General features: G+C 42.9%; 1 protein-coding gene across 2 annotated transcripts in view; it reads right to left on the bottom strand.

The window, feature by feature from the left end:
• PTPRB (protein tyrosine phosphatase receptor type B) overlaps positions 1 to 17,789 on the bottom strand; it is a 106,767-nt gene that overhangs the window by 5,656 nt on the left and 83,322 nt on the right. For both annotated transcript variants that reach the window (XM_028532097.2, XM_036018682.1), the window contains 10 exons: positions 17,033 to 17,116; positions 16,912 to 16,929; positions 16,714 to 16,795; positions 16,026 to 16,116; positions 15,236 to 15,312; positions 13,432 to 13,566; positions 12,297 to 12,419; positions 11,953 to 12,116; positions 8,351 to 8,486; positions 1,523 to 1,643 (listed from right to left, as the gene is read on the bottom strand). In XM_028532097.2, the coding sequence (XP_028387898.1) occupies positions 1,523 to 1,643; positions 8,351 to 8,486; positions 11,953 to 12,116; positions 12,297 to 12,419; positions 13,432 to 13,566; positions 15,236 to 15,312; positions 16,026 to 16,116; positions 16,714 to 16,795; positions 16,912 to 16,929; positions 17,033 to 17,116 (1,031 nt within the window). The remainder of the gene's footprint in view (positions 1 to 1,522; positions 1,644 to 8,350; positions 8,487 to 11,952; positions 12,117 to 12,296; positions 12,420 to 13,431; positions 13,567 to 15,235; positions 15,313 to 16,025; positions 16,117 to 16,713; positions 16,796 to 16,911; positions 16,930 to 17,032; positions 17,117 to 17,789) is intronic.

Below are 17,789 nucleotides of genomic sequence, written 5' to 3'. Positions count from 1 at the left end.
AAAAAAAAAAGACTTTCAAACAAGTCAAAACAAGACAAAGGAACCCCGAGATCCTTCAGGGAGCTTCTTAAAGAATCTGATATGCAAAAACCTCAATTTACTATACAGATGAATTAAGGAGTAATTATTTACAATTATTTACAAAAAGGCTTATCTGATGTACAAAGGACTCCTTTAAATAGCCTCTGTCTTCTGTATTTGTGCTTTATAGCTTACCAAACTTTAGCATAACATACTGGCCAGGTGGGTGGGTATAGATGTGCAGAGAACTAAATAAAATTGAAGATCTTTTAGAAATGGAGATAAAATAGTTCTGAAATAATGTTTGTCCAAAAAAAGATGGTCTGGGGTACATATGGCCATGGGCCCATGTGGCAAGGAACTGAGCCTCTGCCAGCAGCCACCTGAGCAAGTGCAGGTGCAGGCGGACCTGGCCGCTGCCTGGACCACAATCTCGTGAGAGACCCTGGGCCAGAGCCACTTTGCTAAGTCCCTTCCAGATTCCTGATCATAGAAACTGTGAGCTAATAAATGTTGAGTTAAACTGCTGAGTTTCGGGATCATTTGCTAGGTGGTAATAAATGACTAACGCAATATAACTTCAAATTTACAATAAGCCTATGTGTTAAATTAAGTTTCAGTGATGGTCTGGAGCGGGAAAAGGAATGCAGACCCTTCATTCGTCAAGTAAATATTGTCTGATCAAAGCAATGCCTTATAAAGTTTATGTATTTTTTCCTCCTGAATTTTTTATTTAAAAAATGTTGCAGGCTTGATCTAGAAAATCTTAAAAAACACACAAAATGAAAAAAAATTATATGTTATTTTATTGTTTAGAGAAATTTGTCTTACTATTGTGGTATATTCCATTCCAGTCTTCCCCACCCCCCACCATGTGTTGTTTTTATTTGTTTTATGTCCTGATTTTCTTAATTATTTTTAAGAATATCCATGGTTATTATAATATCCTCAAAATATCATTTTTAAGGACTGCGTTGTATTCCATTTAGTGTATGTGCCATTGTATACTTAGTCCTCCACTGTTAAACATTTAGGTTTCTTCACTAGAAATTTTAACTATGAAAAGCTTCATGCATAAAATTTTTCAGTACTTACAGTGGTAGTAGAAATACTAGGTGACGAGATAAGAACATATTAAGGACCTTGGTACATACGGATTTTATACAAAGGGATTTTGTAATTTGAACTCCTAGTTGTGATTTCAAAGCATCCTCCCTGGCAGTGAGCCTTAGCGTTTAGACGAGAAATGTGAAGCAGAGTCTGTGACAGAGGGCGTCCTGGGCCAGGCAGGAAGAGAGAGCACATGAAGCCAATGCCACCTGTGGGTGTCTCCTGCCTGCACCTCCTCTCTTCCCTGTTGCCACCCTTCAAGGACCCATCCCTCAAGCCTTTGGGTAGAGGGAGAAATAGTGCACGCTGGAAGAGCTCTGGTCTTTTCATGGTTTCCACATCAACCACATCTTGATAAATGAACTTGTAAGTTAGTGAAGTAAGCGCCTACCTCTGTGATACTCTGGATTCACATTTTCGTAGATTGGAAACAAGGGGTTTTCCTGTTCACTCCGTAACTTCCTTGCTCTGAGAACATCTCTCACACACTGATGCAGGTATACGTACTGACACTGTGGAAAGGCAGAACGCATGTCAGAGGAGGGCAAGTGCTCAAGTGTATAAAAGATGAAGATTCTCACAAAACAGTAGTGAGATGCTATACCATTAATACATGTCTTGATCATCACTTCACTAACAGCCTCTAGTACATAGAAGAGTGACTGCTTTCTATTACCACTGAGACCAAATGGTGGTAATGGGCAGAAAGGTGGTGTTTATTCATGCTTTTGTACACGCATACAGAGTTATACAGTATGTTTTATGAGGACCCACTACTGTGCCTGGCATATAGTATGTCCTCCATGAATATTTATTAAATAGACAGACGAATGCCAAACACTGTGCTATGCATTTTACATAAATTATTTCATTTGATTATTTTGACAACCTTGTGAAGTAGATATAATCATACATCTAAGTTAAATAAATTCTCCAAGGTCACACAGCTAAGAAACTGAACCCTAGGATTTCATCCTGAATGTGTGATCTCAAATGTTCTTTCACTATACCAGTTTTCTTAGATAAATCTTAACTGCATTGCATTATTGAATGACAAAATCTTTTCACTGTGTATTCTGCTGTTTTATTTCCTTTGTTTTGGGAGTATTGAGAAAAAGGAGATGTGTGCAATAAATGTCATTGGACTATTGGTTCTTTGAGGGCAAGTTCAGTGTCTTATCTATCTCAGTTCTATCAGCATTCCATTCTGGCTCAGAGAAGAATCTCAGAGATGCTGGCTGATGCAGAGAACTACAGAGGGTTACACAATGGGGACAGACCCACCTGTCAACTCTGAGAAGTACCAACTTTGAGAACGGAAACAAACATAGAGGAGTGAGTGTTCGGTGGTTATGAGGACACCACAAAGCCCTGCATGGCCAGCAGAAGCTCAGTCACAGGGGCTCAACTTGTGCATTGGCCCTGCTCCTGGCTGCCAGCTGAGCTCTCTAATAGGGGAATGTATGTCCCTGTCCTTGGAAACTTAGTGCTTGGCCTTGCGCACACCTTTTTCTGGTAAAAAATTCATTTATTTATTTTTAGAGAGAGGGGAAGGGAGGGAGAGAGAAAGGGAGAGAAACATTGATTGGTCACCTTTTGCACAACCCCAGCTAGGGTCCTGGCTGCAACCCAGCCATGTGCCCTGACAGTGAATCAAACCAGTGACCTTTCAGTTTGTAGGCTGCTTCTCAATCCACTGAGCCACACTGGCCACGGCTTGTGCACTTGTAATGACACAGCAATTGCTCCATGGAGAGAGGAAGTTGGGAAGAGAGCACACACCATGTGAGGGGAGCTCGGCTCTCTGTCTCATCTAGACTGAGTCATGAGGCTTCTGAGGATCTCAGTTTCTCCACCTATCAAACAAGGTGGCAAAGGTCTCCTCTACAGCTGACATCTTTTACCTTTATACTCCTAAAGGGCATAAAACTTTGTGCTGCTGTCAACTAGATGGAGCCCTATGATCCATAGTTGAATGTAGTTCACCTTATAGTATTCCAAAGGTTTGAGACACAAACTGAAACCATAAGGCATTCCCTCACCAGCTACCTATAAAAGTGAACGAGTACTGTTTACAAGGCACTGCTCTGGATTGGACACTAGCTCCGTCATCTACTCATGGGACTCCATCATGCACGTCTGGTGAAATTACCACGACAATTCGAAGAAACAAAACGATCATAAATGAGGCCTGTGTTAATATTAACGATTCTCTGCCTTTCTGCTCACAATTCTTGTGCACTTGTTATGAGGGTTTTATGCTATTTTCGTCTTGAAAATTCAGGGAGGCTACTACCTTGAAAATGGTTGTTAGTACAGGCAGGCTTTTTTTTTTTCATCTTGAAAATAGTCCACCAAATTACAGACAGACATAGTCTTGCTTCCTTCCATCCAGAGCATGATTCACATTTCAGTTTTCCGGAGATATTAAATTACTTTGGGACCTTAGTGTTCAGTGGTGAATGAGCTCTAATACCTCTATGTTATGCCTTATTAATAAATTCTTCAACAATGATCCACCATGGGCTTTGAAACCAGTTAATATTTATTAATTTTCCTTGTCTTAAACATAAATTCTTCTTTTTCCAATAGAATGTCCTTTGGCAAATGATTACTACTAAAACCTTCAGGTTGTTAATGTGCCTCTTACTTCATTCACAAAAAGTAGACAAAGTCTAATACATGAACCTTAATCACAAAAGATCCTTTTTTGCTCTGTTTAGCTAACTGGTGAAGCCTTAGTTCCATTCAACTTTGCTAAATGTTGTAATATTAGGTAATTTTTAAAGAATTATACTTAAGGCCTTTCCATTGTTCATAAATGCAGAATTTAGCAAAGGGGCAGATATGTGAACAAACACCTATGAAGTGATAAATGTAAGACAGAATTGTGTAGAAAGCTGCATGCATAAGAAGAAGTGATCAGATTCACTTCTGGGGGTGGCAAGTATCAAGCTAGAGAGAAAAGGAGACATTTGCATGAATCTGGGCAAAGAAGTATAACATTCTAAATAATGTAAATAGCATGAAGGGGCACATATGTTCTGGAAACTGAGTGATCCAATGTAGCTAAAATGTAGAGTTCATGGGTCATGGGAAACCCCCAAGACAACACCCCAGGTGGGCACTGAGATCCCCAGTCCTACACCACCCCACTGTTTCCTCCTTGAGGAGAGCAGGTTAGAACCACAGACTGACTACCAGCTGTTGTTCTTCAATGAGTTACTGCTCCATCTGAACATCTCTCTAGAGTCTGTCTGCCCCAAGGTAGGCTAAAAGAAGGAGGGACACACTTACAAATCCTTTGTCTAATACCTCTTTGTTTAAAAATCCTTGTTCTTTGATATATTTATTAGGACCTGGGAGACCTATATCCCTTTGTATTCCAAATAAGGTAGAGTAAAGTAGAGGTTAACTATCTCCATGGACCCAGAAACATAACTCAATGGGTCAGAATATCCATCCTCCTTTGCTGCAACAGTCACCCGCAGGGGCTCAGCTGTGGGTCATGCCCCTCCGCACACACGGCCCGCACCAGGTGAGCCCTGCTGAGCTAGGGCCAGGGCTTTGAAGACTGTAGGAGCAGCCTGCTCTCAGCAGAGTCTCAGAGCGAGACAGATAATAGCTGGGTTTGTTTGGGATTTCATTTGCTACAGGAAAAAAGAGGAGAGATAAAATTTCTATCTTCTTGCAATGTTTATTTCATCATGAACAGAAGAATCAAAGTTGATTCTGCCCCAGGGAGAAAAATGACCATGGGGTGGGTGGTGCTATGATTTGAAAGTGGAGAGGCGGGCCCAGTGACAAAGAGACTTATACACAAGAATGAGAACTTGAACTTCATTTTACAAGTGATGGAGAGCTTTCTAAGATTTTTATGCCAAGAGCTGACACAGTTGTAGGTAGCAGTAGTGATGAAGAGTTGTCAGGACAGGAACTGGAGACAAGAGACCCACTGGGAGCTGAGAAAGGGCGGGGCAAGGGCGCTGGCAGTGCAGTGAAGGGCTGGAACAGAGAGAAAGATGTCGAGTAGAACTGACAGGACTTGGCGGCTGCTTGAACTCGGGAACTGCAAGAGAAGAAGCCAGACCCCTAGCTTGGGCAATCAGATGGATGGCAAGGTGGGTGGGAAGATTGTTACCCGAAACTGGAAGGAGCCAGAGCAGCAGTGCTCTTGTTGTTATCATTGTTGTTTGTCTTTTCAAAGATAGACCATGAGTTTTTTGAGTTTGAAACGACTGTAGGGCTTCCAGGTGGAACATCCTGGTAGGCAGGTACATAGCTGAATGCTGGGAAAGGGGAATGTGATTTGGAAAACATGGGTGAGTACCTGGTTCTTGAAACCATGGGAGTGGGGGGCATCACAGAGTAAAGACAGAGGCAGAAGAGCGGTGCCTTGAGGACAGAACCTTTGGGGAAATCAAACAGTGAAAAGGCAGCCTGAGGAACAAGGGCCACAAAGTCCTCAGAGAGGCAGGAGGAGAAGAAGAGAACAGGGAAAAGAAGGAGCTATGTCCACAGAGAAGGAGGGAGGGCTTTGGCATGTCACACTTCCCCTGCCCTGGAAGTCACCCAGTGGTATTTACAATAGGAAGTGCCTGCACATCATCAAAATGTGTCTCCAGAGGTCTGGGCAGGTGTATGGAAGTGACCCATAGGCTAAGAAGCCTCTGACAAAAACTAGGGAGTCTGAACACACACACACACATCCCCAGTGGTCATCAATGGCTGCCCCAACACTTATGTAAACAACTTATGGGTTATGTGATAGTGGATGGTCAGTGTCAATTTCATCAGCACTGAGAGAGAGACACACAGACAGAAAGTACCTCCTGATGTGCTACAACAGGAAGTATTCAGCACCATCCATGAAACACTGTGGTGGTAAAAATGGACCAGAATTTAACAGAGCCTCACATTGGCAGAAAAAAACTATAGGGAACAGAAAATACATTACCACCATGAAAAAGCAGTCAGTCACATCCACAATGTGGGAAAATCTACAGAACAAATGAATTGGTTTCTTTAAAAAATATGTAGCCCAGAAAACAAATTAGAGGAAGGATTATTATAGATTTTTATAGATTAAAAGAGACCTCAACCAAATGCAATGTGTGGACTTGGTATTCAAATGCAAACCAAGTATGAAAAGTTATTTTTGAGGTAATTAAGGATATTTAACACTGACTGAATATTAGATGATATTAAGAAATTATGATTAAAATTGTTAAGTGTGATAATGATACTGTAGTCATAATTTTAAAAAGAGTCCTTATTTATAATCTGCACATTCATACACACGGTATTTAAAGAGGAAATGATGTGATAAGTAAGAGAATTTTCTTTAAAATATTCCAGTGAGGTCATGGAAACAGTACCCGTGGGATGTAGATGGAAAACAAACACAGAATACTGGTAATTGCAGAAGGCTGAGTTTGGGTGGAAAGAATGTCATAATACTATTTTTCTTAGTTTTATGTATTTTTAAGAAATTTCATAATAAAACAATTGCTGTAGTGAAAGTACTCCCAGCCCAGGACGGTGGCGGCGGCACAGCCTTCGGGAGGTGGTGACACCAGTGTTTCCCCAAGTGTGTTACAGAATCTGAGCTCTGCATGACATTAACATGTGCTACCCAAGAAAAAATCGGGGGCCCAAGGTGGTTTTCGGAATAGTGGGTGTGAAACAGCTCAGGGGAGCTTTGCTGCAGGAGGCCTGGGTGTGGGGCACGGCTGCCTGAGCAGTGTGCTCGTGTGTGGTGACTATATGAAAGAGGTGGGAGCAGGTAGAACATCCCATTTTTTTGACCGTGGGAATTATATTTTAAACAGGGGATGCTGGTGCACCTCTATGTTCACTGCAGCATTATTTACAATAGCCAAGATATGGAAGCAACCTAAGCATCCATTGATAGATGAGTGGATAAAGAAAAAGTGGTACATATATACAATGTTTAACCATAAAAACGAATGAAATCTTACCATTTGCGACAACATGGATGGATCGAGAAGGTATCGTGTTCAGTGAGTCAGAGAGAGAAAGATAAGTACAATATGGTTTCACTTATATATGGAATCTAAAGAATAAAATAAATGAACAAACACAACAGAAACAGACTCATAGATAGGGAAAACAGACTGATGGTTGCCAGAGGGGAGGCGGGGTCAGGGGACTGGGTACAAAAGGTGAAGGGATTAAGAAGTATAGATCGGTAGTTACAGAACAGTCATTGGAATGTAAAGTACAGCGTAGGGAACATAATCAGTAATATTGTAGTAACTATGAATGGTGTCAAATGGGTATGAGACACAGGGAGATCACTCTGTAAGTTATATAAATGTCTAACCACTATGCTGCACACCTGAAGCTAATATAATATCGAATGTCATTGAAAAATAAGAAAATTTAATTAAGTAGAGGATTTCGCAGAGTTATGTGGGAAACGCAAGGGTAAGAGAGCTTGGGCGATGTAAGGCAAATATGCAGGGAATGACAGGCATGCTGCATGTGGGGGCACAGACCCGTCCTAGGGGCTGTGGGGCAGTGAACTTGCTGCTTAGGGCTTCCGATTCTCTAGAACAGGTTCAAGTGCCAGTTTGGCCATTTCATAGATGTTTAAAGTCCTTCAGCCTCTGAATCTCAGTTTTTTAGCCTGGAAATGGGGAATAATAACTCTCTTATCTGATTATTGTGAAAAGCTAGTGAGTTAACATGTTAAAAAAATGCTCTGCAAATGCCAAAGGACTATGCAAATGGATGCATTTATCCTTTGCAATTAATGTACTGTCCTTTGGTCTCTCCAAGGTGGGGGGTGCAGCTGGAATGGGCTGGAGGAAAGAAGAGATTAGAATTTGTTTCCTCTTTACTAATTGAAGTTCTTGTGCTCGCCCACCAGCCTATCTAAAAGTGATCGCCAAGATGGTCTGGCCTTGGACTTTCTCCCATGTATAATGCATTGATTTAAAAAATCTATCTTCCTACCTACCCATCTGCAGAATATAGGCAACCAGCTCAATAAAGATAAGGGTACACACCATCCTCAAAGGTCACTGAGATTTGTTTAAAATGACAAGTCCTAGAAAAACTGTATATTCAGTGCTCTTCTCTTCCTGATGAGTCACACTTGTTTTCCCTACTCAGATTAAAGCCCTGGGCAGTTGGGAGGTTTGAGGGAGGAGGCATGGAGAGTAGCCTCTGTCCTTTAGCCTGTGACTCTTACCTCAGTCTGGACCATGTGAACCCTGTGAAGCCTTAGGTCATGCACCGCTCCATAAATGTCCACAGAGTCTTTGGAGTCTAATTGCTGGAGGATTCGGTCCAATGCGATAAAGGTTCCAGTCCTACCCACGCCAGCACTAGAACAGACAGTGAAGGAAGACTGAGACTTTTTATTATATTGGCCTTTCAAGACTATATCCAGAGACTTTAGCAAGATCTTTCTTTTCCTTTCCAAGTTATGGGAGGATGTAGGAATACTTCTTTCTCTCCACAAGCTCTCTCAAAGAAATAAAACCTACAGCTCCAGCCTCTGCCTCTTTCAGTCACCTCCCCCATTCCACCAGGGGTAAGCACTGCTCTGCATTTGGTGTGTATCATTTCCATGCATTTTAAAATACACTTTTCTGGGGCTTCTAGCCAAGATGGAGGTGTAGGTAGATACCCTCCTCCCACAACCAAAAGAAGGACAACAACAAATTAAAAACAAACAAACAACCAGAACTTCCAAGAAACCAAACTGTAGGGAAGTCCAACAACCAAGAAGTTAGAGAAGAAACATTCATCCAGACCAGTAGGAGGGCAGAGGTGGGTAGCCAGGGTAGAAAGGACTCCTGTCAGGGAAGCGAATGGAGGACCGAGTGATCCTACATTTGTCTGCAGGTAACCAGGAGGAACAACTGGGGAACAAGACAGACCATGCAACCCAGGGTTCCAATGAGGGGAAATAAGGCCTCAAAACCTCTGACTGAAAAAACCTGTGGGGGTTGAGGTGGCAGGAGAAACTACCAGCCTCATAGGAGAGTTTGTTGGATTGACTCATAGGGTCCTAGAACATACACAAACCCACCCACCTGGGAATCAGCACCAGAAGGGCCCAATTTACTTATGGGTAGCAGAGGAAGTGACTGAAAGCCAGCTGAGTGCTGAGCAAGCAGCATTGTTTCCTCTCGGAACTTTCCCCCACATACAATGCCACAACTCAGTGACTTGGGTTACTCCACCCTGGCGCACACTTAAGGCTCTGCCTTTTACTACATAACAGGTGCACTGACACAAAATAATATGGCCCACCTGAAAGAACAGATCAAAGCTCCAAAAACAGAACTAAGCAATAAGGAGATAGCTAACCTATCAGATGCACAGTTCAAAACACTTGTAATCAGGATGCTCACAGAAATGGTTGAGTATGATTGCAAAATAGAGGGAAAAGTAAAGGCTATGAAAAATGAAATAAAGGGAACCAACAGTGAAGGGAAGGAAACCAGGACTTAAATCAATGGTTTGGAGCAGAATGAAAAAATAAATATTCAACCAGGACAGAATGAAGAAATAAGATTTCAAAAAAATGAGGAGAGGCTTAGGAACCCCTGGGATAACTTTAAATGTTCCAACATCCGAATCATAGGGGTGTCAGAAGGAGAAGAGGAAGAGCAAGAAGTTGAACACTTACTTGAAAAAATAATGAAGGAGAACTCCCCAAGCAGTCACGGGAAATAGACTTCCAGGAAGTCCCGGAAGCTCAGAGCATCCCAAAGAAGTTGAACCCAAGGAAGCATACACCAAAGCACATCATAATTACATTATGTAAGATTAAAGATAAAGAGAGAATCCTAGAAGCAGCAAGAAAAAAGGACACAGTTACCTACAAAGGAGTTTCCATTGGACTATCAGCTAATTTCTCAAAAGAAATCTTACAGGCAAGAAGGGGCTGGAAAGAAGTACTCAAAGTTGTGAAAGGCAAGGACCTACATCCAAGATTATTCTATCCAGCAAAGCTATCATTTAGAATGGAAGGACAGATGAAGTGCTTCCCAGATAAGGTCAAGTTAAAGGAGTTCATCATCACCAAGCCCTTATTATATGGGATGTTAAACGGACTTATTTAAGAAAAAGAAGAAGATCAAAACTGCAAACAGTAAATGACAACAAACTCACAACTATCAACAACTGAATCTAAAAATACAAAAAACAAAAACAAACTAAGCAAACAACTAGAACAGGAATAGATTCACAGAAAGAGATCACATGGAAGGTTATCAGTGGGGAGGGGGAGGAGGGAGACTAGGGGAAAAGGTACAAGGAATAAGAAGCATAAATGGTAGGTACAAGATAGACAGGGGGAAGTTAAGAATAGTATGGGAAATGGAGAAGCCAGCGAACTTATATGTACAACCCATGGACATGAACTAAGGTGGGGGAATGATGATGGGGAGGTACATGGCAGAGGGGAATAAAGGGCAGAAAAAATGGGATAACTGTAATAGCATAATCAATAAAACATATTTAAAATAAATAAAATAAAAATAAAATAAAAGACTTTTTCCATATCCATGTAAACCATGAATAATTCATCTTATATATTTCAAAAATTCACTAAAATGATAACATGTTTCTGTATTCTTCTGACAACTTTTCTACTTGTGTTTCAGGCTTTACCCATGTTGTTACACATACATAATTTTTTAACCTTCTCTATAGAGTTCATAAACCACTGCTAATCCATCCACTGCTAATCTATTCCCTATTGATAGATAGCAAGATCACTTCTAGTTTTCTCTGTTAAAAATTGTGTTGCAGCGAACATCATTTACATGTGTGGGCATTTCCCTAGGGCTGATATGTAGAAGCAGCACCGTGAATCATCGGATGTGAACACCTTCAACTTCACTAGGGATGGGCAAGTTGCTCCCCAAAGTGTCTGTTTAACCTGGGGATTTTTGCTGCACATACTTAGAAGAAAAAGAAAAATGCTTCTCTGTGGTCCTGGGTAAAAATGCCTACCATTCTTCAGAAAGCAGGAAGCTCCTGAGTACCTCACATTCCTATTAAAAGCATCAGGGTTCCAGTGACATATAAAAGCAGAGCTCCTAGGGTGCTGGGCTGATTGGGAGAAAATGAGTGCATTTGACATTTCTTACTCTAGCTGTTCCCTGCTCCATATTTATTAGTGCCATTTAGTTAGGGCTATCAAAGTGTTGCTGCAAACATTAATTAGCTAAGCACCAGGCTCCCCCGAGAGAAAGAGAGGGAGAAAGAGCGGGGTATGGATTGCTTGTTAGGTTGGTTTTATGGATACACAGTCTGAGGCCAAGAAAATTCAAGAGAGAACATAAATTTAAGAGTTAAATTGGGTGCTACAGATGGCCAGCGCTAGTCTGCCTAGAGGGAGGGCTCAAGCAGGGATCTGGAAGGAGAGTTAGGGTTTTTATAGATGGAGGAGAGAGATAAGGCCATTCTAAGGAGTCAGAATGGTGAGAGGCAAAAATAAGCGTGCACAGTCTCCACCCTGGCTAGAGTGGGAGAGGGTTTCTGGGAACTTGGATGGGGGTAAAAAGGGGGACCTGGAAGTTGAATAAGGACTTTGCATTTTGTACAGTGGGAAAAAGCAAGAAGGAGATAGAAGGCAGTATCATTAGGGTGAGAGAGAGGAGGATGTAAAAGAAAGCAGAAAAGGAGAAGTCAGTGAAAAGGAATGAGGCTGGGGAGAAGGGAGAAGTGAAGGTAACAACACCCTCTGGCCCAGACAAGCCGTCCACCTCCAGGTTCCCCACCCTTTTTCCAGACTCGAGGTTGTCATTTTATTGGCTCCCAGCAGCCAAGTACCTGCAGTGCACCACGGTGGGCCCAGCACCAGGTGTCCTGTTGATGTAGTCCCTGACAGTTCTCACAAACTGGATCAGGGACTGGGTGGTCTCTGGGACTCCATGGTCTGGCCACACCGTGTAGTGAAAGTGGCGGATGAGTCTGTGTGCGTCGAGCTGTTCCTCCTGTAAGAGCAGAGAGGGTAGTAAGAACAACCCAAGGCAAACCATCACGTTTGACAGCCATGCCCATGCAGGAATGCCTGTGGGCTGAGAGAACAGGAAGAGCCAGCAAAAATGAGATTCCCAGCTGACCTTCTCCTTTCCAAGCTGCCTTATTAAATGACATCAGACAAACTAACGTACGCTGCATATCCTAAACTCCCGGATGGTCCACTCAGGCAGCACGGACTCTGAGAGCACCTGCAGGATGAGGTCCCCATAGTACAGGGACTCCTGGTCTGCTGGCCAGTAATGGTCACATTTTACCTAGAGGAAAACAGAAAAACTGTGAGTCCGGAAATGTGACTCTTCTATGAACCTGAACTTTCCCTCCTCGAAAGGTCTTCCTGAGTTGGCATTCAGGATCTGCTGCTGAAGCAATTTGGCCATCTGCTTCATGTTAACCTGCTCACAGCCAGCACCGGGCCTGAGCTGTTGCTGCACGTGCAGGGAGACACTCCGCTGAGGAGCAAACCCCCGACCTCTGGGTGCATTTATCCTCAGGCAGTGTCTCATGGTTGAGTTTTTAAAAAATTCCTTAGCATTTCAGTTCCACCAGCAGATAAAACATCTTTTACCATGTTTGTTTGTTTTGTTTTTTAAAGAGAGATCTTGCTGGGCAGAGGAGGGTACTGTCTTTCAGGCTCTGTTTTGTTTATATTCTGATATCACTGTCCTAACCTGGACCAAGTGTCATGTGCCAAATAATATTTGAAAAGTGAGAACATTTAGCTAAACTTAAAATTACATGTAGAAAGACAGGAGAAAAAGGATTATGAACATATATTATTGACCACAGGTACTGGATACTTTACATGAAAACTCTTAATCCTCAAGTAACCATATAAAATAGAGTTTATAAGTGCATTACAAGAGGTTTGCTTGATTTGCCCAGTTAACTACTTTACTTTATGTCTGCAGACACAGCCTGAACTTCACGTCTCCTTCTTTCCTAAAAGTTGGGGCAGAGCCAGTGACTCCAGTAAGGCATCTCCTCTCACCATGCACTGCAGCACGGAGCTGACCAGTGGCCAGTTCATCTTCCTGCACACGGGCACTTCTCATAATCCTAGTCCTCAAATGGAAACACTTTGGAACCTCCAGACCCAGAATCCGAACTGGGCCTTTTGTAACTGAGCAGCTTCATTCACTAACAGTGTTCTCACGCAATCCTTACTTAGCTTTTGCAGGGGGTAACTTTTAATGGCGGGGGAGAATTCCTGCCACCCTCCAGGTGGCGGAAAGCAAAGTTCGGAAGTCAGGAAGACTGTTTACTCACTCGGCCCTTCTCCACACACTGGGTCACCATGACAATGTTGTGAACATTCTGTTCCCACGCCATTTTCCAGAAGTCATCCTTAGTGCCAGGAAGAGGTCCCTGAGTAGCAATGTATTCTCTTCTGAAGTTGTTGCCCTGCGATGAATTTACAATATGGGGAGTCAGAAACAATAGGGCTCTTCAGAACTATAAACAAAGAGCACTGCAGATTAGATGATATGTAGGTCTTTGCCAGGCCCCTGACTTGAAAGAAAGACACTAACACAAGTATCAAGGCTGGGGAGCAGGAAGGACAAAGGCCAGAACATGGAACTATTGTTAAGAGCTAAATTCCCTTTTATTAGGCTGGGTCTATTCAAAAAGGCAATGGAGGACTCAGGCGATAATCTAGAAAACATTCCTCTGCAAGTGTGTGTGTGTGTGTGTGTGTGTGTGTGTGTGTGCAAGTGTGTGTGCATGAGTCTGAGGGACTCACTTGATCAGGCTCTTTCCCTCGTTAACACAGAAGCTTGTAGTCATTTTGGATAATCGACATTAGAATGTTGGGAAGAGATGTCACACAATGGAAACAAGGAGAGAGGCAGCCGCTGTTCATCGAGCATCTACCATTTAACATGCTAGGGACCAGGGCTTTCCCAGATTTTACTTAATTTTAACCACGACTCTGTGAGCTGGGGCATTTTCACCCACTCATTCTGTACTCCAGCAAAACAGAATTCCTTGCAGATCCTAGTCAAAGCTCTTTCTCTCCTTTCCTCTCCCCAGGGCCTCTGCATGATGTCACCTCTGCCACTCCCACGCCCTGCCCACCCAAACACGGCCTCTCATCTGCTGTTCCTTATTTATCCTCTAAGTCTCAGTGTGTTGCCTGCTCTGCTGAGCTTTCCTTTATCTTTCTGTCTGCTGGGGGATGTTCCCCTCCTGTGGCAGCCTCTAACCTCTTGCTACACAGAGTGGTCCTTGGGTCAGCAGCATGGGGCTCCCCTAAGGGCTTGTTAGAAGTGCAGGATCCCAGGTCCCACCCAAGCCCTGCTGTATCAGCAGCTGCATTTTAATGAGACCCCCAGATGATGTGGTATGTGTTTCTCATGGTGTCGCCTTATCATTTCCTGATGCCCCAACTCTGCTGAGAGTTCCTTGGTGGTCAGATTCTGTCTTACCCTATCCCTGTACATAGCTCAGCATTTGCCTTACAGCTAGCACTTCACAAGTGTTTACTGAGTGACAGAATGATTATTGGAGATAAATATTACTCATCCTCATTGTTAAGAAAAGAAAATGAAGGCCCCAAGAGGTGACATAACTTGCCCAAGGTCACAGAGCCCAGCCAGGTGGGACTGAATCCTGGACCTGTCTGACATTAAAGCTTTCCCCACTGTAGCGTGCCACAGGAAGCTGGCAAGATGTTAGCCAGAATCTGAGCCCAGAGGTTTGACACAACTTTAGAGCTGTGTCTGTGGTTTTCAAAAATACAGATAACTTTGAACCAGGCAGACTTAGCAGGGGAGGTCCAAGTTATTTAGCGAGTGCTGACCTTGGCTAAGGGCTGCAGCGAGAAAACGACCCGTGAAAAGGTATCCAGGCTCACTATAGTCTCTTGCAACTATAGCCATTGTGAAAATGGGTCTTAGCAGTGATCCAATTGGATACCCCATGTTTTATGGTACTGAGACATGGTCTTGTCTTCTAAAACCTCTATGTTTCCAGACCTGAGAATAGTAACAGCAGGTAGGAGGAGAGGTATGTCCAGTGTGGTCACTCATCAGAACCTCATCGGGGCGCTGCAGCCCAGTGGCACACTTACAGGGATGTAGCTGGCATTGATGTAGTCGGAGCACGGGTCGTCATCCACATTGGACAGCTTCACTCGAGAGGCATCATCTGGAAGGAAGTTCATTGAGACAGATTTGTCACTGAGTTTTGGGGTGATCTCTCTACGGTTTATAGAATGGTTGGTTTCTGACGTGCATTAGCTCTCATCCCCCCAAGGGCCCTCAAGGGTGAATCCTTATCTCCATTTTGCAGACGAGGCTCAGACAGGATAACTAACTTGCCCCAGGTTGCATAGATGGCTCATAAACACACAAACAACCACGTGCATTTTGAAGGCCCCTCTATGCTTTCCTTTGTACACTATTTGTAACACTACATCTGCCCAAGGAGTGGCCAGCTCCCTCTCTCTGCTGGAATGAATGAGATTCAGAAAAACTACCTTCTATTGCCTCACATGACAGGGTAAGGATAATGAAAATGTATAATAATTATTTAATAATAATTAAATAACTAACGGGAGACTTTGTTAAGTACACTTCAGTTGGCCTTTGCTGTTAACCCTTTACTGCTCCGAGGCCTCCAAGGAGAAGCAGTAGAACCACACAGTGAAACATCAACAGCATAAGAAGCCACTCAGGACCAGGATTTAAGCTGGCTATGCCCATCCACAGGGAAGTGCAATAAAATACAAGTCATTCCTTTCTCAAGGCATTCAGATCTTCCAAACCCAGCTAGGCTGTATTTCCTTAGCCCACTTCATTCTGGGAGGAGAAGAAATGGCTAGAGGAAGAGAGTATTACAAATTTCAACACAAAACTCACAGGGCAATATATTGTTGTATCGATTTTTCCCTCTATTCTCCGGCAGGAGTGCAATGTCACATGGTTGGTTTCGACCCACGTCTTTTAAGTCCTATTAGATAAAAAATAAGTTTCCAAGTAGAGAATATGAAATAGAAGGCAAAAAATCACACAATCCTTGAGACAGATAATAGTATGAGAATATATGTACACTAGCTACTGTTTAAGGCATGCTTAGTATTGTGTGTGTGATAGCTCTGATTCCCACCGTGGCCTCACAGCGGGTATTTTCATCTCCATTTTACAGATAAGGCTCAGACAAGACAACTAACTTGCCCAGGGTCACATGGGTAGCAAAGCTAGGAATAGAATCCGAAGCCTGAGTACTTTTCACCAAAACCTGTGTTTCCCAGTCAAGCAAATGGCCATAGGTAACGGACAGTGTGTGGTTTGCATTTTCACTTCGTTAATTCTCTCTTACCATCTTATCCAGGCAGCACTTTGCTGTGCTAACTCAGAGAGGAAATGGGCTGTGAGGCTAGGTGGTATGTTGTGTAGGGAAGGGACTCATACAAAAGAGCACTCGGCTGAGATCCTGAGTGTCATCCGAACTCTTGAACCCAGTCAGCCCGTGCTTCCACAGTACAGGCGGGGCTGGAAACTCTGCTGAGGACCAGGGTGCTAAAGCATCACTGCATCTGAGCTGTACCTCGTACTCCTTGGACAGAAGGTAGTTGGAGTCAGCTTGCAGCTTCATGAAGTGCCCTTCAAACTGGTTTACTTTTATTGGGCTATAGTTAAAATACAACAGAAGGAAAAGAAAATTACTGAAGGGAAAATCCCATAACCAGTTAGAGCTGTATTTTAAAAGCAGATAATATAGTAATTAATGAGTTTTCTCTCTTACCAAGAAGTTTTCCGGTTACTGTGAAAGGAAGCCAAAAGGAGAAAGACCTCATTAGTAAACCTCACATAATACAGTCAACTCATCTTGCAGTAAATCACGTGAAGGAAGATGTGGTGCTTACCCTTTCTGGCCCAAGTTCAAGTGGACGGTTAATGGTCGATCCCGGCGGATGCTCAGGTGGGCAGAGGGTCTTTCACGACCATGGCTGTAATGTAAGGGACAGGATTTATATGCTGATTATGAAACTGGACTTAATACACTTTTCCACATATGGAAAGGGTGTGCATGTTTGTGCATATATGGATTTTTCAGTATCCTTGTAGATTTATACCCAGCCAACGTCTCTTCGAGGGAGGGAAAGAGAGGAAGAACACAAAGAAGAAATAGATTTTTCTCACTCAGAAACAGATCTCTGCAATAGCTGGAGATATGTCTTCTGGTTTTTGGCTACAGGTCACAATCACTTCCCACACTCTCAATAAAACTTTCCTTAAAAAAACCCCCAGTAAACCTTAGTTGCAAGACATGACTTCAAGAGAGATCACAGTATGCCAAATAAAAGAAATTCCCTAAGAGAAGACAGTGTGGCATTGGGACCACATGCTTTAGTTCTTTTTGGTCTCTCCTTAAATTAGCATAGCGGATATGAGCCATAAAATGGTGATGTCAACCCCACTTTTCAGTATATTTCAGACAAGTGCTTGGGCACACTATTTGCAGACATCTCTGTCTTTATGAAGAGATAGAACCACACACTTTTTTTTTGCTGTGCAAAAGGTGTTATTTCACATTCAGATAAGGCTACACACAGCCCTTCAGTCATTTGGGAAGGGCAAAACTCATCAATGGTGTGTGGAGAGGCTGAAACACATGAGTCA

The sequence above is a fragment of the Phyllostomus discolor genome, chromosome 2 (genome assembly GCF_004126475.2).
Source record: "Phyllostomus discolor isolate MPI-MPIP mPhyDis1 chromosome 2, mPhyDis1.pri.v3, whole genome shotgun sequence".
In the NCBI taxonomy this organism is placed as follows: Eukaryota; Metazoa; Chordata; class Mammalia; order Chiroptera; family Phyllostomidae; genus Phyllostomus; species Phyllostomus discolor.
This window is presented reverse-complemented; position numbering and strand designations above follow the sequence as displayed.